General features: G+C 51.1%; 1 protein-coding gene across 1 annotated transcript; it reads left to right on the forward strand.

The window, feature by feature from the left end:
• The first annotated feature begins 1,103 nt into the window (after positions 1-1,103).
• On the forward strand, positions 1,104-23,328 carry LOC129509018 (left-right determination factor 1-like). Its single transcript, XM_055324359.1, has 6 exons — positions 1,104-1,107; positions 1,200-1,294; positions 1,537-1,643; positions 22,018-22,215; positions 22,444-22,686; positions 22,965-23,328. The coding sequence occupies exons 1-6, from the start codon at positions 1,104-1,106 to the stop codon at positions 23,326-23,328; spliced, it is 1,011 nt and encodes a 336-aa protein (XP_055180334.1).
• Positions 23,329-25,770: the final 2,442 nt, after the last annotated feature.

Genomic DNA, 25,770 nt, shown 5'->3' on the forward strand with positions numbered 1-25,770 from the left:
GCTCAGTTGGTTAAGCATCTGACTCTTGATTGTGGCTAAGGTTGTGATCTCAGGGTCCTGGGATCGAGCCCCATGTCAGGCCCTGTGCTGAGCATGGAGCCTGTTTGGGGGTTCTGCTTCTCCCTCTGCCCCTCCCCCCACTCATGCTCTCTAAATAAACAAATCTTTAACAACTATGTTGAGATGGAAATCAGTTTCAAAGTAGTTTTCCATTTCAGGAGGGATTACATGGGTAAATGTTTTCTCCTCCTTGAAAATACATTCGGGCTGGAGTGGCCGCAAGAGAGGTTTGTCTGGACATGGGAGACTTTCCCATGCATTGGGGGATACTTCAGTGGGGGTGACCCAGATAGAATGAGAAATCTGCCTCTGGCATTACAAACAACGATTAGTCATCTCAGTGGGTGTATGCCAGCATCTCGGTTACTGGTCCCCCCTGAATTCAAAGATAGGTGAATTTTATTTACTTATTTTTAAAAGATGTTATTTATTTGAGAGAGAGAGCATGGGCAGAGGGAGCGGCAGAGGGAGAAGGAGAAGCTGACCTCCTGCTGAGCAAGGGAGCCTGATGTGGGGCTCGATCCCAGGACCTTGAGATCAGGACCTGAGCCAAAGGCAGACACTTAACAGGCTGAGCCACCCAGGTACTCACCCAGGTATGTGAGTTTTATGTTGGATTTTCACGTGCAGGATCTTTTTTTTTTTCTAAATTTATTTATTTATGATAGTCACAGAGAGAGAGAGAGAGAGAGAGGGGCAGAGACACAGGCAGAGGGAGAAGCAGGCTCCATGCACCGGGAGCCCGACGCGGGACTTGATCCCGGGTCTCCAGGATCGCACCCTGGGCCAAAGGCAGGCGCCAAACCACTGCGCCACCCAGGGATCCCATTCACGTGCAGGATCTTGTCAGTAAAATCCCGACAAAAGTTTCCCTCCTGCCATCTTAGTTAATACACTTCTACAAACCAAAGAGCAAAGGCCTGGGTTCCAATCTTCCCTGGCCAGACAACTCATTAGTCTGTTTCAGCTTCAATTGATCATTCGGTCCTTAGAAAGGAAAAACAACAATAACTGCCCGTCCTTCCCTGGGGGTGGTGACTGCCATGGGTAAAGCCCAGTGTGGCCTGAGTCATGGGGCAGCCCGGTGGAACCTCAGCAGGTGGTGATGCTGCGCTGATGCAGCCCTGCTCTTCCTGCAGCCCCGGCGCTGCGAGGGGTCCTCTCTCCTGAGGTGGGCAGCCCAGCGAGATTCCTCGTCAACAGCTTCTCCTGCATGACCTACACCGTGCACACTGTGGGCACTGATCAAGGGCCGGACACAGTGTCACCTAGGCAAGAGCTATGATCTTATGTTCTCTTCAAGAATTATTACCTGGTTAGCATCTCCCCCCTTACTGCTGGGAACACTGGCATATTGGCAGAGATGGGAGCACAGCCAGCGAGGAGGAAGGCCTGAGTCCTTAAACCAGACCTGTTTCCTGAAGCCCCGGACTGTCCGCCTCCCCTCACTGTGCTGATGGGGGTGCCCTCCTGCAGGAGGAGCGGGGAGTGGAGGCAGGGGCTAATGCTGCAGGCCCCCCGCCCCCGCCGCAGGTGCCGCCCCATGGGGTCAGCACTGGCTTCCCTACAGCCTTCCCTGGGGAGTGGGAACTTTGCTTTGAGGGTATCAAGCCACTGGGAAACATGCTCTGAGAAGATATATATATATATATATATATATATATATATATATATATATTTTAAAAATTTTATTTTTATTTTTTATTATTTCATTTATTTATTTATTCATGAGAGACATAGAGAGAGAGAAGCAGAGACACAGGCAGAGGGAGAAGCAGGCTCCATGCAGGGAGCCCGACGTGGGACTCCATCCCGGGACTCCAGGATCAGGCCTGGGCTGCAGGCGGCGCCAAACCGCTGAGCCACCTGGGCTGCCCTCTGATAAGATATTTTAATTTTTTCTGTTTTGTAGAAGCAAATAAAACTGTTATTCCTCTTGCCTTTTTTTAAATAGGAGAAACTTCAAATTCTTAGTTGATAGCATTGAGTCATTAGAGTCTTGATAACCTATCTGGTCCGCAAATATATTTTTAAGCAAAGAACTGTTTAAAAATGTGTTTCCGTGACATTTTAAAGAGTGTTTTATTTAAAATATACTTAAAACAATGTAAGTTATTCAAGTCACCTGGGTGACTAAATCTGTTGAGTGTCTGACTCTTGATTTTAACTCAGATCCTGATCTCAAGGTCCTGGGATCGAGCCCCACATTGGGCTCCCCGCTCAGGAGAGAGTCTCATAGATATTTTCTCCCTCTCCTTCTGCCCCTCCCCACACGTGTATGAGCATGCTCTCTCTAAAATGAATAAATAAATCTTTTAAAAAATACAAGTTATTTGATTCATTTAAACTAAAAAAAAAAATGGTTCACCCATTTCTTGCACCCCCAGCCCTGTCTCTGGCAACCACCAATCCATTCTCTGTATCTATGATCTTGGTGGTGTTGTGTTTTTAAACATTACTCATATAAGAGAGATCATATTCTATTTGTCTTTCTTTGTCTGACTTACTTCACTTAGGATGATGCCCTTGATGTCCATCCAAGATGGCAAGATTTCATTCTTTTATATGGCTGTGTAATATTCCATTAATTAATACCACATCTTTATCCATTCATCTGTCCATGAGTGGATTGCTGCTTCTGTGTCTTGGCTTCTGTAAATAATACTGCAGTCAGCATGGGAGTGCAGATACCCTTCTGAGTTAGAGTTTTCGTTTTCTTTAGATAAATACCCAGATGGGGAATTGCTGGACTACAAGGTAATTCTATATGTTATTTTCTGAAGACCCTCCATACTGTTTTCCACAGTGGCTGCACCAGTTTGCATTCCCACCAATAGTGAATGAGGGTTCCTTTTCCTCCACATCTTCACCAACACCTGTTATTTCTTGTATTTTTGATCCGAGCCATTCTGACAGGCATGAGGTGACATCTCACTGTGGCTTTGATTTGCACCTTCCTGGTGATCAGTGACATTGAGATGTTTTCGTGCACCTGTTGGTCATCTGGATGTCATCTTCAGAAAAATATCTGTCAGATTTTCTGCCCATTTTCTTTTTTTTTCTGCTCATTTTCTAATCAAATGTGTTTTGTTGTCATTGTTGAGTTGTGTGACTGTATGTATTTTGGATATGACCACTTATCAGATATATCAGATATGTGATTTGCAAACATCTTGCCCCATCCCGTAGGTTGCCTTTCACTTTGTGGATGGTGTCTTCTGCTGTGCAAAAGCTTTTTAGTTCGATGTGGTCCAGCTTGCTGGTTTTTGCTTTTGTTGCTTTTGCTTTTAGTATTAAATTTAAAAAATCATCACTAAGACCAACATCTAGAAGTTTACCACCTATGTTTTCTGGGAGTTTTGTGGTTTTAGGTCTACTTTCAAGTCTTTAATCCATTCATCCATTTGGAGTTAGTTAATGTGTGTGGTGTTAGAAAGTGGTCCAGCGGCACCTGGGGGGCTTAGTAGGTTCAGCATCTGCCTTCAGCTCAGGTCATGATCCCAGGGTCCTGGGATTGAGCCCTGTGTTGGGCTCCCTGCTCAGCAGGGGGTCTGCTTCTTCCCTCTGCTTGTGCTCTCTCCTTCTGCCAAATAAATAAATAAAACCTTTAAAAAAGCAAGATTGTGGTCCAGTTTCATTCTTTTGCATGCGGCTCAGTTTTTCTACCGATTTATTGGAGACTATTTTCCTCATTGTATATTCTTGCCTCCTTGGTTGTAAATTAATTGGCCATATGCATGTGCATTTATTTTTGGACTCTGTTCTGCTCTTTGACCAGTGTGTCTGTTTTTACCCTAACATCATACTGTGTGCGTTACCCTAACTGTGAAATATACAGTGATGCCTCCAGCTTTGCTTTTCTCTCCCAAGTTCACTTTGGCTGTTCAGGGTATTTTGTGCTTCCACACGCATTTTAGGATGGTTTGTTCTGCTTCTCTGAGAAGTGCCACTGGAACTTTGATAGGGATAGCATTGCATCTGCAGATTGGTTTGGGCAGTAGAGTAAGAGAAGGGACCAAGAAATGAATCTCTGTCGACTTCTTATTCCAACACCATTGTCTGAATGTCCCCAGAAGGCTCCCCTTGCCCTACAGGATGAATTGGTCTCTGCTGACCCCAGCTGCCCTTGCCCACCACCCTTTCCTCTGCTGGGGATGCCTTCTCCCCTCCTGGGCTCTTTCCCCCACGCCAGCCCTTCGTTGGTCCTTGGCGTCCTGGACCTGCACTTAGTTATTTTCTCTCGAGCACAATACTTCTGTAGCACTTTTGAACTTCAAGGTCCTGTTGTCCATCACATCCAATTGGATTCTCACCGGAGTCCCGGGAGGCAGGAGGGAGGGTGTGGGCACCCCCATTGCACACATGAAAAACCCAAGGCACCTGTCTAAGGTAGCGGGGCCGAATCCCAGCCATCATATTCCAAGTCTTCTTCCCAGTGTCCCCCCTTGTCTCCCAGAAGAGTGCTCAAGGACAGCAGGTGGCCTGGTGAGGTGCCCGGAACAAAGGGGCAGGCCCAGGAGGAAGGTGCATTCTGGCCCATCGGTGCCCAGCTGCGCCACTAGAGGGCACCAGGCGCCAACCGCTGAGACCCCGGGTGGCCTGACACCAGGACAAGACCCCGAGGGGAGGCCGGATCCAGCTCCGTGCCCAGTGCCCGCTGTGGCAGGTGATTTCATGCATTCCCATGAAAAAGTGGCTTAGCATGGGTTAGAGGGAAGGACTCAAATCTTCCTCCTCCCAGCAGCCTCTGCTCCTGCACCTCAGCACCACTGTCCCTGGAGGGACACACATCCCTGGGTGGCTCTCCAGGTGGCCCCGTGTCCAGGCTTGTCCTTGGTCGTTGAGCTCAGGAAGAGGCCTGGAGAATCACATCCCTTCCTTAGTCGCGTGACCTTAGGTGAGTTGTTTACCCTCCAGGAACACTTGCTGGGCTAGGGGTCTGGCAGGAGGCAGCTCCAATAACCAGAGGTCACTCTTGTTTTCATGGGGATCATTCTGGAATCTGAGGCTCAGGGAAGATAAGTAGGAAGACAGGTGACAGAGCCGGGGCCTGGTGGAGGCAGGGTCAGGCTGCGGTCTGGGGCAGGGGCAGGGGTGGGGATGGCCATGGCCCCTGTTCCTCAAGCACACCGGCTCCAGACCTGCTTCTCAAACCAAGTCATCGCCTGCCTTTTTTTTAAAAGGTCATCTTTACATCCAACGTGGGACACGAACTCACACCCCCCAACTCAAGAGTCACACACTCCACTGACTGAGCCAGCCAGGCATCCCAAACACCTGCCTTTTTAATTATGGGAAATGGAAACAACACTGGCATTCCTGAGTTCTGGTTCCAGTCTTAGAACCCTCTACTCTCCAAGACGCTCCTCGGTCCAGACCCCAGGCCCACCCCCACCTGGATGCCCCCCACTGTCTTTGCTCACATCATTTCCTCCACCGGAAATGCCTTCTCCTTATCTTTTTTGCCTCTCTGAATGTGGTAGGTCCTCATCTCCCACCCAAGCTGCAGAACTAGAGGTTCTGACCCTCAGGCAGTAGGGGAGCTGATGCCCGGCTCTGCCCTGAGACCCACACAGATGCCCATTTGACTGTGTGGGGCTGACCATGGCCCACAGCCAGCATGCCCGGGCATCCGGGGAGACACAACAGAAAGGAGGTGAAGACTCGAGAAAAGACCTGCCTGATTACCAGTTGACGTGTATTTATATATAGCTTCTTTTGGGGCACACAAAATACAAAATATTCATGTACCAAGACCCTCGATGTGATGGTGTCAGTGTCCTGAGATGTCCAGGGCAGCTCTGGGGGATAGGACCCAGGTGAAGAGAAGCCCAGGGACCACAGGGGCGGGGGGAGGAGGGGGAAGGCAGGGCTGAGACAGAAGCTGGCCTTGCTGCAACGGTGCACGTCCTCAGCTGTGGGAAATGAGGCGGGGGGGCATGGGAAGCTTCTGTTCAGTTGCACTGATTCATCTGCACACATAGAACCCCACTGTGTGCCAGGCACCAGAGCAGCAATGTCTTCGTGCCCTAAGGGAGCTCCCCATCTGGTGGGAATGCATCTGTGCCACAGGGTGGTAAATGCTCTGACAGAGGCGGTAAAGAGTGCTGGGAGCAGACAGGAAGTGGCAGAGGAAGTGAGGCCGGAGATAGGTGCCCACTTGACAGGTCTCTTGGGACGATGTGGGCAGGTAGCATGGAGGGCCCGGCCTGGGGCTGGACCTGACGGACCGTGGCTGTTCTATTGTGGCTCATGGGCCTGACCTCCTGGCAGTACCTGGCAGATCAGGTAAGGGAGTGACTGAGCTGGAAGCCTTGGCCAGGCCGCCACACCTGCTTTCCTCCTGGCCTGCCCCCATCCACGGATCTGCAGATCTGCGTCCGCTTCTCCAGCCCAACGATCCCCACCCGGCACCCCGTCAAATGGGTGTCCCGATCCCCACTTTTACAAACAAGGAGAACAAGTCTCATGGTGTGCCTGGGGCTGTGACCAGCTGCAGCGGAGCTAGAGCCCTGTGCGCCCCACTCTGCCGGGGAGCCCCACCTCTGAGGAGCAGGCGGGGACAGAGGCCCGAGTGTAGATGTGCAACCTCGAACCATAACTTAGAGCTGGGTAGAGTTAGGGCTTCGTGTGCATTGGCCTGAGATCGGAATATTGGTTTCCTCGGACTGTACATGAAAGTACCATGAATGGGGTGGTTTCAGCAACGAAAATCTAGTGTCTCACAGATCTGGAGGCTAGACACCTAAGATCCAGGGATCGACAGGGCTGGTGTGTTCCGAGGCCTCTCTCCCTGCCTGGCTTGCAGACGCTGCCCTCCCGCTTTCCTCACATAGTTCCCTGTGTTCTAACGTCCTCTCTTTGTAAGGACACGAGTCATATTGTGTTAGGGCCACCGATACCACCTCATTTTACCTTACTTCCCTCTTTACAGGACATATGTCCAAGCACAGTCACATTCCGAGGTGTGACAGTTAGGCTACAGCATAGGAATTTGGGGGGACACGGTTCAGCCCTTAACAGCAGAGTCTGGGGAATGTGGAGATATCAGGGAGAAGAGGCAGAGAAGGACCAGAGAGACACAGAAAGGGCAGTCGTGGCGGTGGCTTGGGGAACTCGGCAAGTGACACAGGCCCCAGAGGACCTGGGTGCTTGGGGGGGGAGCTTGGAGGAATGGGAAGGTGCTCAGAGGTGAAGGCCATGGCTGGAGTGGCCACCTCCACCTCTACCTGCAGAGTCACCTGCCGCCTACTCTAGATACAGCCACTGCAGTTGTGGAGGGCCCTCTGGTCATTACTGGTGGGGCGGTGCTGTCTCCAGCTCTGTTCCTTGTCTTTACCCCAGGCTGTCTGTGTTTGGAATCTACCTAGAGCTGCTCCCCTCCCGACACCCAGGGCCCCTGGCCTGTGAGATGGGAACAGGCCCTGTTCTTCTGCGGGCCTCAGGGGTGCCCGCCCACTCTTCCCACTAGAGCCCAGATGAAAATACTTCCTGGGACCACCATGAGCCTGCTTGTGTCCCCAGTCCTCAGGACTGGCCTCGGAGGGCTTGCAGGCAGAGAAGGGATTGCACCCTCACAGATTGTACACTTGCACAAGCGCACACACACCCACGCACACCTCCCAGAGGATGCTTCTGTTTTGCTCAGTTGCTAACACCGAGCTAACACATCTCCTGGAAATCTCCAACTGTAAAAATGGACTCCAAATTAAACAGAGACACATCTTGGATGATTCCTGAGCAGAGGACACAGCTGTGGTCCAGAACCAGAGTCACTGGAGGGACGGGAAGACTGTGCAGGTCAAACCCCTCATTGTCCAGAGAGGGTCCTGGTCTGCCCAAGACCACACAGCTCGCTGGGACTGGTGTGCCCCAGCCCATGTAGGCTCCCTTAGCTGGTGCTCAGGCCAACCCTGAGCTGACCGTTGTCACACTGACCCGCAGGCTCTTGGGGTGCTCCCTCTCGGGCGGGGCAGCCTGGTGCTTTGATTTGAGGTGAGGCCTTCAGACCATCCCCTTTCAGGGGCTCCAGGGGCAGGAGGCTGAAGCCCCATGTGGGAAATGAGAGGCTGGTCACACAGAGCTCTAGGGACCCATCCCTCCCTCACTTAAATGTTACTCCGTTTTTAATTGCAGAGCTGAGACAGCAGAGCCTCCCAGGCTGAGCCAGAAATAGTTAGCTTTTTAATTGGATTTTTGTTCTCTCAAAGGAAAGCCCTGTGGGCCCACTGCTTGGAGAATGCAAGGGGAGCATGAGGGGGAGCGAGCAGGGGAGCCTGCAGGGGAGTATGCAGCAGGAGCATGCACGGGGGAACATACAGGGGGAATATGCAGAGGGGAACATGCAGGGGGAGTATGCAGGGAGAGCATGCAGGGAAGCATTCAGGGTGGGCATTTGGGGAGAGCATGCAAGGACACAGGGCTCCCTGGGGTCCAGAATTGGCCACGTGGGGGGATCCTGTGACCGAGAAGTTTGATTCCAAACTGATCCCTCCATTCAGCAAATAAGGTGACCTCAGCAGACCTCAGTTTCCCCATGGGAATGAGGCATGGGAGCAAGCTTCCCCTAGGGGTCTTTCTGGCACCACCAATTGGGAAAGCCTGGGCAGGTCTTCACCCCCATGTGGGCACCCTTGCAGCCTCTCCGGCCTCTCCCATCTCTGGGCTCTCCTTTTTCACTGCAACGATGAGGCATTCTCTATATGTCCGTGCCCCTGCCCTAGGCCTGTGGCTCTCTGCAGTGGGGTGGGCCAGGGTGGGTGCTGGGGTTTCCTTCGGCTTCTCTGACAGTTCTCCCCTGTCCCATGGAGATACACTGGGGCATGGGGCAGGGAGTAAGGGCTCCTGAGAGTTCCTGGGTGGCCAGAACCTTTCCTGGGACTGGGGAGGCCTTCCTTGGTGGGAACCCACAGCATCTCATGTGGACAGGGCTTGTCTAGGGAGAAGCCCAACCCACCCTGCTTCTCCCTCCCCGTACTTTGGAGCTGGAAGGAAAATCTAGTTTATCTCCCTCATTTTACAAAGAAATTGAGATCCTGGGGTGCTCACAAAGTCCATACAGGGCTCAGATTCCCATCTTTCAATTCATTAATTCATTTATTCATTCAACAAGTATCGATGAAGTATCCACCATGAGTGCTGGTCTTTGTTCTCTGTGCAGGGACACAGCAGGAAAACGGGCTGGACAAAGTCACTGAGCCCATGGGATCTACATCCTAATGGGGAGGTAGTCAACAAACAGTGAAACAAACAGATAAGGAAGATCATTTTAGATAGGACTAAGTAGCAAGAGGAATATAAAGCTGAATGATAAGAGACATCTTGATTGGTGGGAACAGGAAGGGACCTGAGGATTTTATGAATGGGCAACAGAGGGCTTTCTGAGGACATGATGTGTGATCTGAGTTCTGAATGACAAAAATCAGCTAACTCTGCAAAGGTCAGCATGCAGAGCCTTGCAGGCAGATGATACAGCTGGTGCAAAGGCCCTGGGGTGGAACCACCATTCCAGGTTTGGGGACAGCAAGAAGGGCCGTGTGACAGGCTGTCAGGGAGCCAGTGAGGAGCAGCAGGACAAGAGGTAGGAGGGTGAGCCTGGCCAAGATCAGCCTGGGCTTTAAGAGAAGACATCTGAGTTTTGTCACCCAAAGTGTAGTAGGAAGTCATTGGAGGTTTTTTGTTTGTTTCTTTTTTAAATACCTTATTTTAAAAAAAAGACTTTATTTTATTTAGAGCAGTTTTGGTTTGCAGAAAAATTGCGCAAAATATAAGGAGTTCCCGCATACCCCCGGCCCCTACACATGCACAACCTCCCTGACCATAAGCAACCCCACCTTGGTGCGTATTTGTTACAGTGCCTGAGCCTGCACCAACATGTCATTGTCACCTAATGTCCATCGTTTCTACTCTCTGGGTTTGGACAAATGTGAAATGACAGGTATCCACCATTGTAATACCATACAGAGTATTTTCTTTATTTTTTAAAATATTTTATTTATTTATTCAGGCACTAGAGAGAGAGAGGCAGAGACACAGGCAGAAGGAGGAGCAGGCTCCATGCAGGGAGCCCGATGTAGGACTCGATCCCAGGACTCTGGGATCACGACCTGAGCTGAAGGCAGATGCTCAACCACTGAGCTACCCAGGCATCCTGGTGGGGTCAGTGTTCTTGATTTTGGTCGTTTTAGTAGACAGGAGATGGAGCCATCATTGGGTTAATTTGCATTTCCTTGGCGATCACTGGGTGGCTCAGCAGTTTGGCGCCTGCCTTTGGCCCAGGGTGTGATCCTGGAGACCCGGGATCAAGTCCCAAGCCTGCTTCTCCCTCTGCCTATGTCTCTGCCTCTTTCTCTCTCTCTCTCTCTGTGTGTGTGTCTCATGAATAAATAAAAAAAATTTTTTTAAAAATTTGCATTTCCCTGATGACATGTGCTGTTGATCCTCCCCTTGTATGCTTATTCGTCCATCTGTTCTTCTTTGGTGAGGTGTCTTTTTGGATCTTTTGCCTGCTTTTTCTTTTAAGACTTTATTTTTCATGAGAGACACACAGAGAGGCAAAGACATAGGCAGAGGGAGAAGTGAGCTCCCTATGGGGAGCCTGATGAGGGACTCAATCCCACGACCCCAAGATCACACCCTGAGCCAAAGACAAACACTCAACCACTGAGCCACCCAGGTGCCTCTTGACTGCTTTTTGATTTGAGTTGTTTGTTTTCTTATTGTTAAGTTTCGAGGGTTCTTTGATATTTTGGGTAACAGTTCTTTATCAGATGTGTCCTTTGCAAACGTGTCCTCCCAGTGTGTGGCTTGTGTTCTCATTCCCTTGACAGTATCTCTTGCACAACAGAAGTTTTTAATTGTAATGAAGTCTAGCTTATTAATGATTTCTTTCACCAATTGTGCCTCTGGTGATGTGTCTAAAAGTCATCTCCAGGGATGCCTGGGTGGCTCAGTGGTTGACCATCTGCCTTTGGCTCAGGTCATGATGGCAGGGTGCTGGGATCAAGTTCCACATCGGGTTCCCCACGAGGAGCTTGCTTCTTCCTCTGTCTGTGTCTCTGCCTCTTTCTCTGTGTCTCTCATGAATAAAAAAATAAAATCTTAAAAAAAATAAAAATAAAAAATAAAAATCATCTCCAGACTCAAGTTCATCTAGATTTTCTCCTGTTAATCTTCTAGGAGTTTTATGGTTTTGCATTTTTAAAAATTATTTTGTTTGTTCTTATTTTTATTTATTTAGAGAGAAAGCACGAGTAGGGGTGAGGGGCAGAGGGAAAAGCAGGCTCTCCGCTGAGCAGGGAGCCTGATGCAGGTCTTGTTCCCAGGACGCTGAGATCATGATCTGAACCAAAAGCTCAACCCATTGAGCCACCCAAGGGCCCCTAAAAATTATTTTATTTTAAGTGAACTCTGCCCCAATGTGGGGCTCAAATCATGACTCCAAGATCAAGAATCTCTAACTCTAGTGACTGAGCCAGCCAGGCGCCCCTATGGCTTTGCATTTTCTATTTAGTTCTCTGATCTATTTCAAGCTAATTTAGAGAGGGTTTTAATTAATAGAGTGCCTCTGAGTCAAGTCTGTCTGAGACACCTGTTGGCAGTGGGGGCAGGGCAGGCAGTGGGAGGGGAAGGTGGCCATTGCAGCCCTGCCGGTGACTAATGGAGGGTCAATCCCAGATGGTCACAGCTTTATTTTGCCAGTGAGGATGCTGGAACTTTCTGGGAGCTGAGTCTGGAGGGTGTGGGACAAAGAAGGAGCAGGTGTGGGGGCTGGAGGCACTCACATCCAAGAGACAAAAGGAACCACTCAGGGGAAAGAGAAGTGGGTTCTTCCCTTAGCCTCTTGCCACATGCATCAGGAAGGGACCCTTCTGGCCTGAGGTTACAGAGATGGTGAGCCACCTTTAATACAGTGGGTTCATTGAGTGTGGACCCAGAAAGAGGATTGGTAGAGGCAGACACAGGGCCAATCTCCCAGACCCTTTATCCCTCTGCAAACACAGGCCCTTTCCTGAATGTGGATTACACTTGGGTTCAAGAGTTTTGCTGGGGAAATAAAACAATTGGGCAATCAGCCAGAAGAAAGCCTGTGTGGATTGGGAGACCAAGGGGCTGATGGCCTGGCAGTGGGGAGGACAGATCTTTGTCATGCACAGGAAGGGGCCCTGCTCTGCAGGCTGTGGATCTGAGGGGGGGTGGGGAGCCTGGCCTTCTGTTGCAGTGGACTGGGCCTGCAAGTCATCCCAAAGTCAGATCTGCTGTCCTGCAGGGGAAGAGGGGAGTGGAGGAGAGGGAGTGTTGAGGAGACTCTCAGTGGTCCTGACATCTGGAGACAAGAGTGATGGGGTCTGGGATAAGCAGGTGGGGAGGAGCCAGGATTTGCCAGAGTACTGGCTGCCAGGTGAGGGGTCAGAGGTCATCCTCAGCCTCCAAGGGTCAGGGACCTGCTGGACCTGGCTTGGGCTCAGAACCAGAGGGGACTCTGAGGTCAGTCAGGCAGCCCAAAAGCAGCTTCACTCCTGTATTAGAGCCCCACATCTGGGGGCTCCAGGGGCCTCCTGTCCCCTTCCTGTTCAGGGCAGGCCCTGCTGGGGGTGTTCCAGAGATGCCCTGTGGCCTGGCCCCACATGCCCTGGGCCATCCCAACCCTGCACCCATCAGTTTCCTTGATCCCAGGCCCGGGGGCCCACGTGGCTCTTTGGGGTCTTCAGACAAGCTCCCAGGTGGGCCCCACCTGTTCTCCAGGATGACCTGGGTCAGCAGGGAGGCCCCTCCCCAGGGGCTCCCTAAGCAGGAATAGGGACCCTCATTTCAGTTCATCCAGCCCCTTCCTGGCAGGAACAAGTCCTGGACTGTCATTGCTGTGCCACCCACTAGCTGCGTGTAATTGGGCGAGTTTTCTACCCTCTTCAATAGGAGTCTCCTTGTATAACATGGGAATAATGTACTGTTTTTTTGTTTGTTTGTTTTTTGCAAGGAACTTGTCGGTATTGATCAAGATGTCAGCAGAGTGCCTAGTACAGCCCCCTGGTGTACAGTAGGTACTTAATAAATACAGGAGTCTTTTCACAGTGCTACTGAAATTTCCAGTGTTTTAAGAAAATTAACAATATTTTTAAAATCTTTTTTTATAATGAACACACATAGTAGGAGAGTGAAAGGTGTCAAAGGTGTGCACGAGAGACAGCCGGGCTCCTTCTCTTGCTCCTCATCCATCCTTTTCCCCGAGATGGTCTGCGCTCTGCAGAGGGACACGTCACTATTTCTCCGCACTGTGCCAATCTTACTAATCCGTCAGTGTGATCTATTCCTCTTTTCAAAATTGTAATTGCAATTTGTTATTATAATGTTATTTTTGTAAAGGTTCACCGAACAGTCTCTGCCCGTTCTGGCCTCGGTCTCCCTGTGGCCCCTCCAGTACCGCCCCTTGTCCCAGGCCCGCACCCCCACCCCCCACAGCCAGTGCAATTAGTTTAATTGATTTAAAGGAGCTTCTTATTTTCTCCGACACTGTAACCTCCTTGAGATAGGAATTTATCGTCAGCCACAAAATCAAAGTGCCAGCAAACGTGGTTTCTTCTGAGGCCTCTCTGCCTGGCTTGTAGGTGGCCACCATCTCTCTGTCCCCACATAGTAGGTCCTTTATGCATGCGCACCCCTGGTCTGTGGGTCCCAATTTTCTGTTGTTAGAAGACACCAGTCAGATTGGATGAGATCCCCTCCCCCATGACCTCATTTCCCCTTAATTATCTCTTTAAAGTCCCTTCTCTAAACCCAGTCACATTCTGAGGTGCTGGGGTTAGGACGTCAGTATATGAATGTGTGGGGGGACACAATGCAGTCTTCTATATAGTGCTGTCACATGCCTTTTTTATTTTATTTTATTTTATTTATTTTATTTTATTTTATTTTATTTTATTTTATTTTATTTTATTTTATTTTATTTATTTTATTTATTTACTGCTATATAAAATTCCTCTGTACAGATGTGGCAAGATTTATGTAATCAGATCTCTTTGAATGAAGTTCATACTGTTCCCAAGTGTTTACTGTTACAAGTAATACTGCAATAAACAGTCTAGTATAAGTGCCACTTCAGGGCAGCCCTGGTGGCGCAGCGGTTTAGCGCCGCCTGCAGCCCGGGGTGTGATCCTGGAGACCCGGGATCGAGTCCCACGTTGGGCTCCCTGCATGGAGCCTGCTTCTCTTTCTGCCTGTGTCTCTGCCTCTCTTTCACTCTCTCTGAATAAATAAATAAATAAATAAATAAATAAATAAATAAATAAATCTTTAAAAAAAAATAAGTGCCACTTCATACCTGTATGAATGTGTCTTTTGAACAAAAGTCTACAAGTGGATACACTGGCTACAGAGTATATATATATAGATCTCTCTCTCTCTCTCTCTTTTAAGCAGGCTGGGTGCCCAGTGTGGAGTCCAGTGCAGGGCTTGAACTCACGACCCTGAGATTGTGACCTGAGCTGAGATCAAGAGTCAGACGCTCAACATTGTGAGTCACCCAAGTTCCCCCTTATAGTTCTCATTTTGGTAGATATTGCCAAACTGAGCTCCATTTCCTCCAGCAACAGATGAGAGGACAGCCTCACCAGCACAGTGTCATTAAAAACCAAACTTAAAAAAAAAATCAAATACAGAAAAAGTGGCATCTCACTGTACTCTTAATTTGCATTTATTATTATGAATAACGGTGAACAGTTTTTCAAATGTTTAAGGCCATTTGTATTTCCATTTCTGAGAACTATTCATTCAGTACATTGTGTCTATTTTTCTACCAAGTTGCCATTTTGGTTTTTGACTTGTGGACACTATACATTGTGGACACAGTGCTCCCCTATTGCAAATGTTATATCTCCCCCTGGCTTATTATTGGTTTTTGACTTTGTGTATGCTGGGTTTTTACCACACTCTAATATTTTTATTGAATTCTGTTACATTTGTAGATTAATTTAAGAAGCACTGGAATTTTTCTCATGCAAGGACCTAGTTGGTTTTTTCTTTATTCATTAAGTCTTTTTAAAATTGTTGTTGGTGGAGGGGCACCTGGTGGCTTAGTGGTTGAGCGTCTGTCTTCAGCTCAGGGTGTGATTCTGGGGTCTTGGGATCGAGTCCTGCGTTGGGCTCCCCACAGGGAGCCAGCTTCTCTCTCTGCCTGTGTTTCTGCCCCTCTCTCTGTATCTCTCATGAATAAACAAATAAAATCTTAAAAAAAATTGTTGGTGGAAGCCTGGGTGGCTCAGTTAGTTAAGTGTGTGACTTTTGGTTTCAGCTCAGGTCATGAGTTGGAGGGGAGTCTGCTTGAGATTCTTTCTCTTCCTCTGCCCTCCCCCTCAAAAAAATCTTAAGAAAAAAATTTAAAAGATTAGGTGTTGGAAAATATCAGTAAAGATCTGTTGGCATAGAAAATATCCTAAAACATTTTAACTGAAAAAAAAAAACTACAGAAAAATACTCATGTGTACCATTTATATAATACAAAATAAAGTGGTATGCTTAAGTGTACACAAAAGCATGGAAAAAGGTCTGAAAAGATGTGTATCAAGCCCCTACCAGTGGACAACCGTGGGAGACACATTTCTAGAAGGTCCCCCAGTGATGCCCTGCTCTCATCACCAGAATTGGACTATATGCAGAGATATCACATCCTCGATTACATGATTTTATTATATGGCACAGTTAGATTATGTTGGAATATCAGGGTGAGCCCAGTTAACTATATCAGCCCTAAGTAGCAGAGAAAGCGAGAGCTTTCTGGAGCCCCTGGGTGGCTCAGTTCGTTAACCATCTGACTCTTGGTTTCTGCTCAGGTTATGATCCTGGAGTCAGTCCTGGATTCGAGCCCCATGTCGGGCTGTGGGCTCAGCGGGGAGTCTGCTTCTCTCTCTGCTTCTGCTGCTTGTGCTCTCTCTCTTGCTTGGTCTCTCTCTCTCAAATAAAAAAAAAAAATATTAAAAAAAAGGAAGTCAGAAGGATGCAAAGCATTAAGAGACATTTTTTAAAAAAGATTTTATTTATTTATTTGAGAGAGAGATTTGGAGAGAGCATGGAGAGCACACCAGCACAAATAGGGGGAGAGGGCGAAGCAGGCTCTCTGGTGAGCTGGGAGCCCAACATGGGGCTCGATCCCAGAACCCTGGGATCATGACCTGAGCCAAAGGCAGTCACTTAACCAACTGTGCTACTCAGGTGCCCCCATTAAGGGACATTTGACACATAGTAACTGGCACGAAAATGGAGGGGCCACATGGTGGGAGGAACGTGTCCCCCTCCTGCCAAGTTCACACATTTAAGCCTTAATTGCCAGTGTGATGGTGTATGGAGGTGGGGCCTCTGCAGGGTGGTTAGGTCAGGAAGGGGGAGCCTTCATGATGGGATCCGTGCCCTCATGTGACCTGAGGGCACAGCAAGAGGCAGCTGTTTGAAAGCTGGAGGAGGGCTCTCACCAGAACCCCACCACCCTGGTGCTCTGACCTTGGACTTGCAGCCTCCAGAACTGTGAGGAATGAGTGCTGGTCATTGAAACTGCCCTGTCTGTGGTGCTCTGGTACAGTGGCATCTGCTAAGTGATGCCCTTATGGAGTCAAGAGGGGCTCCCAGCCTGCAGCCAGTCCAGCCCAAGGAGCTGGATTCTGTCAGCAACTTGGCGGAGCTTAGGAGCAGTGTCCTTTCCGGCAGACACTGTAACCACAGCCCTGTGATCCCTGGGCACAGACTCCTGTTGAGCTTGCTCAGACCTCTGCCCTACAGCACCCTGACTGTTTTGGGAAAGTATTGTTTTGAGCAGACAATTTGTGAGGTGGGAAGGGAGACTTCTGCTTTCTCCTCTATAGACTTCTGCCCTGCTGTTTTTATTTTTTTTCAAGATTTTATTTATTTATTCATGAGAGACACACAGAGAGAGAGGCAGAGACACAGGCAGAGAGAGAAACAGGCTCCTTGTGGGGAACCTGAAGCAGAACTTGATCCCAGGAATCTGGGATCATGACCTGAGCCAAAGGCAGATGCTCAACCACTGACCCATCCAGCTGGTTTTTTTTTTTTTTTAAATTATTAGTTTTAAGGAATCTCAACACCCAGTGTGGGGCTCGAACTTACCACCCTGAGATCAAACATCATATGTGCCCCCAACAGAGCCAGCCAGGCACCCCTGCCCTCCTGGGGTTCGTGACATCGAGAACATTTTTTTTTCATCAAGAACATTTTCAAGCATTACTTGTTTAATTTTCCTAAGAGCCATTAAAAAAATAATAAATACTTACCTGGAAACAGGCCCATGATAAAAATAAAGGGAAATGAAAATAAAAACCAAATTTCAAAACAATACGTGTACTGTGATGACATTTTAGTTTTATCGTGTGTTTATATAGAGATCTCTGTGGAATCCCTCTAGAGATTCAGGTCCACGCGCTTTCTTTCCGGGGGATGTTTACATTTTCAGCCTTATCTCCAGTCCCAGAGCAGCAAGCAAGTTTTGCCCCCTGCTTGGAGAATCCAAGCCTTTTTAAACTCAGTGCAGAGGGCGGGGAGTTGGGGGGGTGGGTGGGGGAGCAGGGTGTCCAGGAGCCACCAGCCAGGATCCCAGAGAGATATGCAGCCCCCAGAAGTGTCTCTGGGGTGGGAGTATGGGGGCCACTGACCATTCAAACGGACAAAAAAAAAAAAAAAAAAGGACAAATCAGGAAAATACTGTACATAGTGCTTTAATCGTGTTGTGTGAGGACAAAAAGCATCCTAGCAGAAGAGGCAGCTCCGCAGAGGCGGCTAGGTGAGGCACACACCCCAACAACCATGGGATGGGGGTGGCCTGCCTGAGTCTGGAGGCCTCCCCTCGGATCTAAGCGGCCCTTTGATCTTGAGGGCACGTTTGGGGGAGGAGGGGTAGCCTCCACAGTAGGGAGCCTCCCACAGTGGCACAGCCCACCTTTTCTTTCTTTCCTTTCTCTCATGTGACACTTTTGCTTCCATCTCTGAGCACCTAAGTCCCTAACAGGATGAGGAAGGGGAGCAGGAGGGCCAGGAGGTCGGGTTATCAGGTCCCCATATTCAGGGCTCAGTGGAGTCCCAGAGCCATCCCACCGAGGCTGGCCCTCCCGGCTCTGGGGATGGGCTGCTCCTGCCTGGGTGACTGGGTGATGGAGGAGGCTCGGGCTCCCACACCACCCTGGGCTGCTGGCAGCAGGAGCGGGCTGACCCCTGCAGACGAGATGGGGCTCCTTGACCCCTGGATTCAGGCCTGCCAGCCTGGGGGATGCTGCCCAGAGCTGCTAAGGCCACCAGTTCCCAGGGCTTGCTGTGTATGCCCCTGGGGAGCGGGCAGGGGCACCCACGTCAGCCTCAGCACAATGGGCTGCATGGGTGGACAGGTGTGGTTGCACAGGGACCCAGACGCCTGTTCTCCAGTACCTCCCTCCTCACCCTGTGTCCTCCGCTAGGGCTGGGGGCAGGATGCCGTGGCCTAGGTGTGCCTGTGCCTCTCCCTCCTAATTGCAAAGCTTGTCTTTTCCTTTCTCTGCTGTGGGCCTCACCGCAGAGAACAAGAGTCCGTAGGCCTGGTAGGAAGCAGCGATGGCAGCAGGACCGCAAGGTCTACCAGCCCTGGGATCCACAAGGCAGGCAGGGGCCCAAACAGGCCTGGCTCTGGCTGTTTGGCTGGTTTGTCTGTTCCCTTCATGGCCTCGATCATACCTGCACCTGTCAAGGGACATTTCCGGCTGAAGCAGACACCCAGGAGGTAAGTACGGAGGCCCAGCACCGGATTCGGGCCCATCGCCAGTGTGTAGGCAGCCGCAGAGCTGACACAGCCTCTGTCCTTGGAAGAACAGGATCATCCCTGATGGTGGGGCTGTCCTCCCTGGCCTGCTGGCCTCGGTCCACAGCAGTGCTGGCCTCCCCTCCTCCTCCTCCTCACCTCCAGGGAGTGGGGACTTCCCAGCCCTGAGTCCAGACACCGTCTTCCTTCCCCCCTAAACACCAGACTTCCCAGGGTTTAGACACTCAAAAGCAAACAAATCACTGTTAGGTGGTAGGATTGTACACAGATTTCTTTCTTTCTTTCTTTCTTTCTTTCTTTCTTTCTTTCTTTCTTTCTTTCTTTTTCTTTCTTTGTTTCTTTGTTTGTTTGTTTCTTTGTTTGTTTCTTTCTTTGTTTGTTTGTTTGTTTCTTTCTTTCTTTCTTTCCTCCTCTCTCTCTCTTTCCTTTCTTGGGAAGAGTTGTTAGTAATATTAATCTGTTTTTTGACCAGGTAAAAAATGCACAGAAAGAAAAATGCTCCTATAAACTAGTCTGTTTGCTCCAATATTGTCCTGAAGAAGGATCTTCTAGAAGCCCTTCTCTCCATAAGCTTCTCTTCCTCCCTCCCTTTCTCTTCAATTAATGAAGCAGATATTTACTGATTTTGCCTCTTCTCTGTGTCTGAGGAGACCAAGAGGCAGCTGATAGGAAGCTCAAGTGCAGGGGGGAAGGAGGAGGGAGGGGTGGGGCAGGGGAAGAGTGGCTCCCCCGGGAGAGGAAGGCACCAGGTGAGGCTGTGTTCCAGAGCCCAAGGGAGTCCCAGTGCCCTGCCTCGGGTGGTTTCACAGTGTGCACCCCCCTTGGTGCAGCCTGGTCTCCCACTTTGCCTTACAGACCTCCCGGGGCTCCTTCACCCACCCTCCCCTTCACGGGGGACTTTGCCCTGGGAGGGAAACAGTGCTGACATTTCACAAAGGAGGCTCAGAGCAGTTAAGACCCTTGTCCAAGGTCATAGATTGTTAGTGAGAGCTCCGAGGGGGGCCAAGGCTGGCCTGTGACCTTGGGCAAGTACATCACCTTATTGGTCAGATGAGAGTGTTAATAATGTGTATTCTGGGAACTCAAGGGGAGGGACAATGGGTGCCCAAGCCACATCCGCTATTGTTACCTTCCTGGTCTTTTCAGAATCCTGGCTCTCCTGGCCTTATCCAATTGACAGGACAGCTGTCAGAAGGAGGCTGGCTCAGTCCTCTGGACTCACGGGAGGCCATGCAGCTAGTGGGTGGCACAGCAAGGATGGCCCAGGGCTCACTCCTGCCAGGAAGGTGCTGGATGAACTGAAACCGGGGTCTCTATTCCTGCTTAGGGAGCACCAGGGGAGGGGCCGCTCTGCTGACCCTGGCTGTCCTGGGAGGACAGGCAGGGCCCACCCGGAGAAATAGTGACATGTCTCGCTGAAGAGCACAGATCATCTTGGGGAAAAGGATGGATGAGGAACAAGAGAAGGAGCCCGGCTGTCTCTCATGCACCCTTGGTATCTTTCACTCTCGTACTATGTGTGTTCATTATTAAAAAAAAGGATTTAAAAACAGTGTTAACTTAATTTTCTTAAAATAAAACACTGGAGGGATGCCTGGGTGGCTCAGCGGTTAAGTGTCTGCCTTTGGCTCAGGGCATGATTTCCGGGTCCTGGGATCAAGTTCTGCATCAGGCTCCCTGCATGGAGCCTGCTTCTCCCTCTGCCTGTGTGCCTCTCTGTGTGTCTCTCATGAATAAATAAATAAAATCTTTAAAAAAAAAACCACTAGAAAAATCAGTAGCACTGTGAAAAGACTCCTGTTATTTATTAAGCACCTACTGTACACCAGGGGGCTGTACTAGGCACTCTGCTGACATCTTGATCAATACCGACAAGTTCCTTGCAAAAAACAAACAAACAAAAAAACAGTACATTATTCCCATGTTATACAAGGAGACTTCTATTGAAGAGGATAGAAAACTCGCCCAATTACATGCAGCTAGTGGGTGGCACGGCAAGGACAATCCAGGACTTGTTCCTGCCAGGAAGGGGCTGGATGAACTGAAATGAGGGTCCCTATTCCTGCTTAGGGAGCCCCTGGGGAGGGGCCACCTTGCTGATCCTGGCCATCCTGGGAGGACAGGTGGGGCCTACTTGGGAGCTTGTCTGAAGACCCCAAAGGGCCACATGGGCCCCTGGGCCTGGGATCAAGGAGACTGATGGGTGCAGGGTTGGGATGGCCCAGGGCATGTGGGGCCAGGCCACAGGGCATCTCTGGAACACCCCCAGCAGGGCCTGCCCTGAACAGGAAGGGGACAGGAGGCCCCTGGAGCCCCCAGATGTAGGGCTCTAATGCAGGAGTGAAGCTGCTTTTGGGCTGTCTGACTGACCTCAGAGTCCCCTCTGGTTCTGAGCCCAGGCCAGGTCCAGCAGGTCCCTGACCCTTGGAGGCTGAGGATGACCTCTGACCCCTCACCTGGCAGCCTGGATTCTAGGGGGGTTCAAATCTGGAGGGGCAGGAGGGTGGTGGTAAGCACAGGGCCCTACTCCTCACCTGCCCTCCTGCCTCAGCCCCCATCACTCATCTCTCCAGGGGGCACCAGGTTTGCTGCCCACACCCACGCCAGCCCCCTGCCCTCCATGGTACCCTCAGCTCTAGGCCCAGGGCCAGGTCCAAAGTGGCCCTTGGACAGTGGTACCGTCCATCACAAGCAGGAAGCCTCCGGAAGCTGGATGATTGGCCCACTGCTGACTGGCCCCATCACCTGGACTGAGGCCCCCCAGGACAGCTTCCGGGGTCAGGCAGGGCTCTGGTTGGGAAGAGCTGGAGGGTGTAGAGGGAATTCAGGATGGCCATTGGGAGCCCTGATAGTACATACGCTGTAGCCACCTGTGACTGTGGGAGCTTTAGGAAGCGGTCATGTCTCTGAGCATCGCTTGCCTTGGCTCAGAAGCGGGCGATGGACTGACTGGTTCTTCCACTTCTAATCTGTGAATCCATCAACAGCCAGAAAGAGGGACAGATGGGGCCTAATTGGATAAAGCTGCATTGGTGCTAAATTATCACAGGTTCCCTTGCCCAGGAAGGTGCCTCCGGAATAGTGGTTTCCCACTGTGCACGGCCCAGGATCTAGCAGCCTCCCCCTCCCCCCAGCCTCCTGAGCACCGGGCCAGATGCTCATCCCCGCAGACAGGATTGGTCCTTCATACAGGAGCCTTGGTGGTGGCTGCTGCGGGCGGTGCTGCGCCTCTTCCAGGAGCCGGTACCCAGGGCGGCGCTCCGCAGGCTCGAGCGGCTGTCCCCGCACAGCGCCCGCGCCCGCGTCACCATCGAGTGGCTGCAAGTCCGAGACGACGGCCCCAACCGCACCTCCCTGGTGGACTCCAGGTGGGGGCTGCGAGCGGGGCGGGGCGGGGAGGGAGGGGAGCGCCAGGGGGCGGGTCCCAGCTGGGGGAGACGGCGGGGAGGGGAGGGGACGGGAGGGGACGGGAGGGGAGGGGGCTGGGGGCGTCCCCAGCGGGGTGGCGCGGAGGGGAGCCACCCCCCACCCCCGGGACCCACCCCCTCCTCCCCAGCTCAGGCCCCTGTCCCCCTTGGCCCCCCTGTGGCACGCAGGCTGGTGTCCCTCCACGAGAGCGGCTGGAAGGCCTTTGACGTGACGGAGGCCGTGACCTTCTGGCAGCAGCTGAGCCGGCCTCGGCAGCCCCTGCTCCTGCAGGTGTCGGTGCAGAGGGAGCACCTGGGCCCGCCGGCCTCCGGTGCCCACAGGCTGGTGCGCTTTGCCTCCCAGGGGCCCACGGGCGCCGGGCAGGGGGAGCCCCGGCTGGAGCTGCACACCCTGGACCTGGGGACCTACGGGTAGGCGCCGGGCCTGTGGATGGGGCACCTAGGGACTGCCACCTCCGTCGAAGGGGCTCTTTTGGGGTGCGGGTGCGGGAAATTTCTCCGGCCACTCTCGGGGCTGATGGCACTTGTTCTGTGCTGTTTGGCCACTGGTAGTCATCCAGCCTTATCACAAGCAGCCGTCTGAACACTGCCAGGATGGAACACTTCCCTCCTAGACGCGCCCCTCCCCCAGGGCCTTCCCCCTGCCCCGGGCACCCTCAGCTGACCCCAGCCTCTCCTTGTCCCCGCAGAGCTCAGGGCGACTGTGACCCCGAGGTGCCGGTGACGCAGGCTGCCCGCTGCTGCCGCCAGGAGGTGTACATTGACCTGCGGGGGATGAAGTGGGCCGAGAACTGGGTCCTGGAGCCCCCGGGGTTCCTGGCCTACGAGTGTGTGGGCACCTGTCAGCAGCCCCCGCGGCCCCTGCCCTTCGAGTGGCCACTTCTGGGGCCACGGCAGTGCGTCCCCTCGGAGACGACATCGCTGCCCATGATCGTCACTGTCAAGGAGGGAGGCAGGCCCAGGCCCCGGGTGGTCAGCCTGCCCAACATGAGGGTGCAGAAGTGTAGCTGCTCCTGGGACGGGATGCCCGTGCCAAGGAAGCTGGAGCCTTAGGTGTGGGGTGCAGTGCTGAGGGGTTTGGCTTCCATGTGCATCAGGCGTGCTCAAGGACATGGGGAGGGCATTACAGATCTGTGGCTGAGCAAACACTTTTGGCCATCATTTGAGCTTTGAATTTGCTTCCTCTGTCCATTCAGCTCACCTGCTGATTTTTGTTTTCCAAGACTCCCTGGCAACTGGGTAGTCCCTGCCTGCCTTCTCTGTTCATGTTATTCACTGCAGGATGTCCCAAGCACTTACCTCTGTCAACTCTATAACCTAAGAGCAAAAAGCCAAATTGTCACTGTTTCCTTGGACGGTCACTGGATGTGTGCTGTGCCCTGTGGAATGGCCCTAAGGTTGTGTATTCCCAACCCAGATAGTGAGGGCATTTTCTAACAAGCAAACAAAACACATTATATTCTGTATTTTTCCATTTGATGCAGAATGCTGAGGGAACAGTTCTCAGGGATTAGATTAGACTGCTTAGAAAGCCAAGGAAGGATCTAGGAAGGATTCGGTCACAGTCTCAGCTGCTAATATAGGAATTTGAGCCTGAAGCCATTCAGAGTCCAGTGTACCTGTCCTGTTAGAACCAAAGCAGACATACTTGTCACTGTTGATGTTTTTACTTTCCTGGCTGTGTTTCACTTCCACTTGCTATAAAATTAAAAAAAAGTCTTTGGTGGAAAACTCATCAGTACTACAAGACTGTAGAACTGCCTTTAGTTTTGGGGGCAGATGAAGGGAGCAGATGTTGAAAATGTTGGATATGAGAGATGACAGGGTCAGATAAGCTGTGAGTTCCTTCCCAGTCTGGATGCCTTGAATTCCTAGCCAGTGTGCACAGCCCTTATGAGCTCTGAATTCCATACCCTTCAAACTGTTTCTTCCCCATGTACAAGAACAATCCCTGACTCCCATGTATTTACTGGAGACTTAAGGAAATGGTGTTTTTACAAGCACCCCACACACTAATGATAAATAACTGGGGTTATGACTATCTCAGCTCACATTCTGACCCATCAGGCATTCTCTTGATTTCTAAATAAACTTCATCTACTGAAAATCAAGTTTAGAAATCCATTCTCTCTCTGAAATTTTGAAATCAAAGATTCTGATGGTTCTCCTTTTCATTTTTTGCTTTGTTTTTTGTCAGTGGCTTCACCATTCTAATAACTGGGATTGGAGCCTGGCATGTCCCTGGACCCCTCAGCTCAGACCAGGGGTGGCGGTGCCATTAATTCAGGCAGGGAAGGAATGAGGACATGAAGGACAGGTATGAAGGATGATAAAGGCGTAGACAATCAGTCTGAGAAGGGGTGGGGGGCAGAAGGGGGGAGGACAGACATCCAGCCAACCAACCAGACCAGGACCCAGGGGGAGGTCAAGTGTGAGGCCCTTGGGAGCAAGAGGTAACTGCAGGAGAGGACAGCTGTCCAGGCATTTATTAGGTGGATGAGGGTTGAGTGCAGGAGCCCTGGGTAAACTGCAGGAATTAGTGGCTGGGTTTGGGGTGGGGTGAGGGTGGGAGGGACAAGGAGAAGGCCAGATGGGAAAGGAAAGAACTATCTGAAAAGCAGGAAGAGATGCTAGGCACTCACCCCAGCCACCCCACTGCAGAGAGCCACAGCCGGGCTCCAATCAGGGCCAGGGACATACGGAGAATGTCTGTGAGAGCCAAGAGTTGGGAGAGGCCTGAGAAGCTCTTGTGAAGGTCAAGTGCTGCAGTGCCAGAAAGGCCCTGAGGTTCCCCTGCTCCCATGCCCCCAGGGCTGCAGATGCTAAACGGAGGCCTGCAGGAGGAGCATCAGGGCTGTGCCCCAGGGAGCTTGCAGCTGACTGTGCACACTGGTGTAGGAAAAGAATATTAGGGGACATGGCAGCAAGAACTGCACTGGGGTGGCCCCCTTGAGTGGCCCCTTATATACTTCCAAGTCAGGATGGGGTTAGGGAGAGTGTGAGTCTCTAAGGAATTTGGAAGTAAGGTTCACAGGACGTCTAGGGGGCTAGCTGTTGTTTGGGGAAGGTCATTGTGTAATAAAGCCCGAGTCATGAGACCCTTCTGATATATGTCGGTGGGCCATATCCTTGGGGGATGATCACCAACATGTATCTTGGGGGGTTTAGAGAAAAGGAAATTTATAGGGGCACCTGGGTAGCTCAGTGGGTGAGCATCTGCCTTTGGCTTAACTCATGATCCCTGCGTCCTGGGATGGAATCCTGTATCCCGCTCCCCATGGGGACCCTGCTTCTCCCTCTGCCCATGTCTCTGCCTCTCTCTCTCTGTGTCTCTCTTGAATAAATAAATCTTTAAAAATAAACAATTAAAATATTTTTAAAAAGGAAATATCTAAAGGAATTTTTATATGTTAAAGTAGATTTACGGATTCCCAGGGATGGGGATAAGGTTGCCTTTTGCTCTTTGCAAAGTATTAACATCAAGGCAGCTGAGCT

This window comes from Nyctereutes procyonoides, unplaced genomic scaffold (genome assembly GCF_905146905.1).
Source record: "Nyctereutes procyonoides isolate TBG_1078 unplaced genomic scaffold, NYPRO_anot_genome, whole genome shotgun sequence".
Taxonomy (NCBI): Eukaryota; Metazoa; Chordata; class Mammalia; order Carnivora; family Canidae; genus Nyctereutes; species Nyctereutes procyonoides.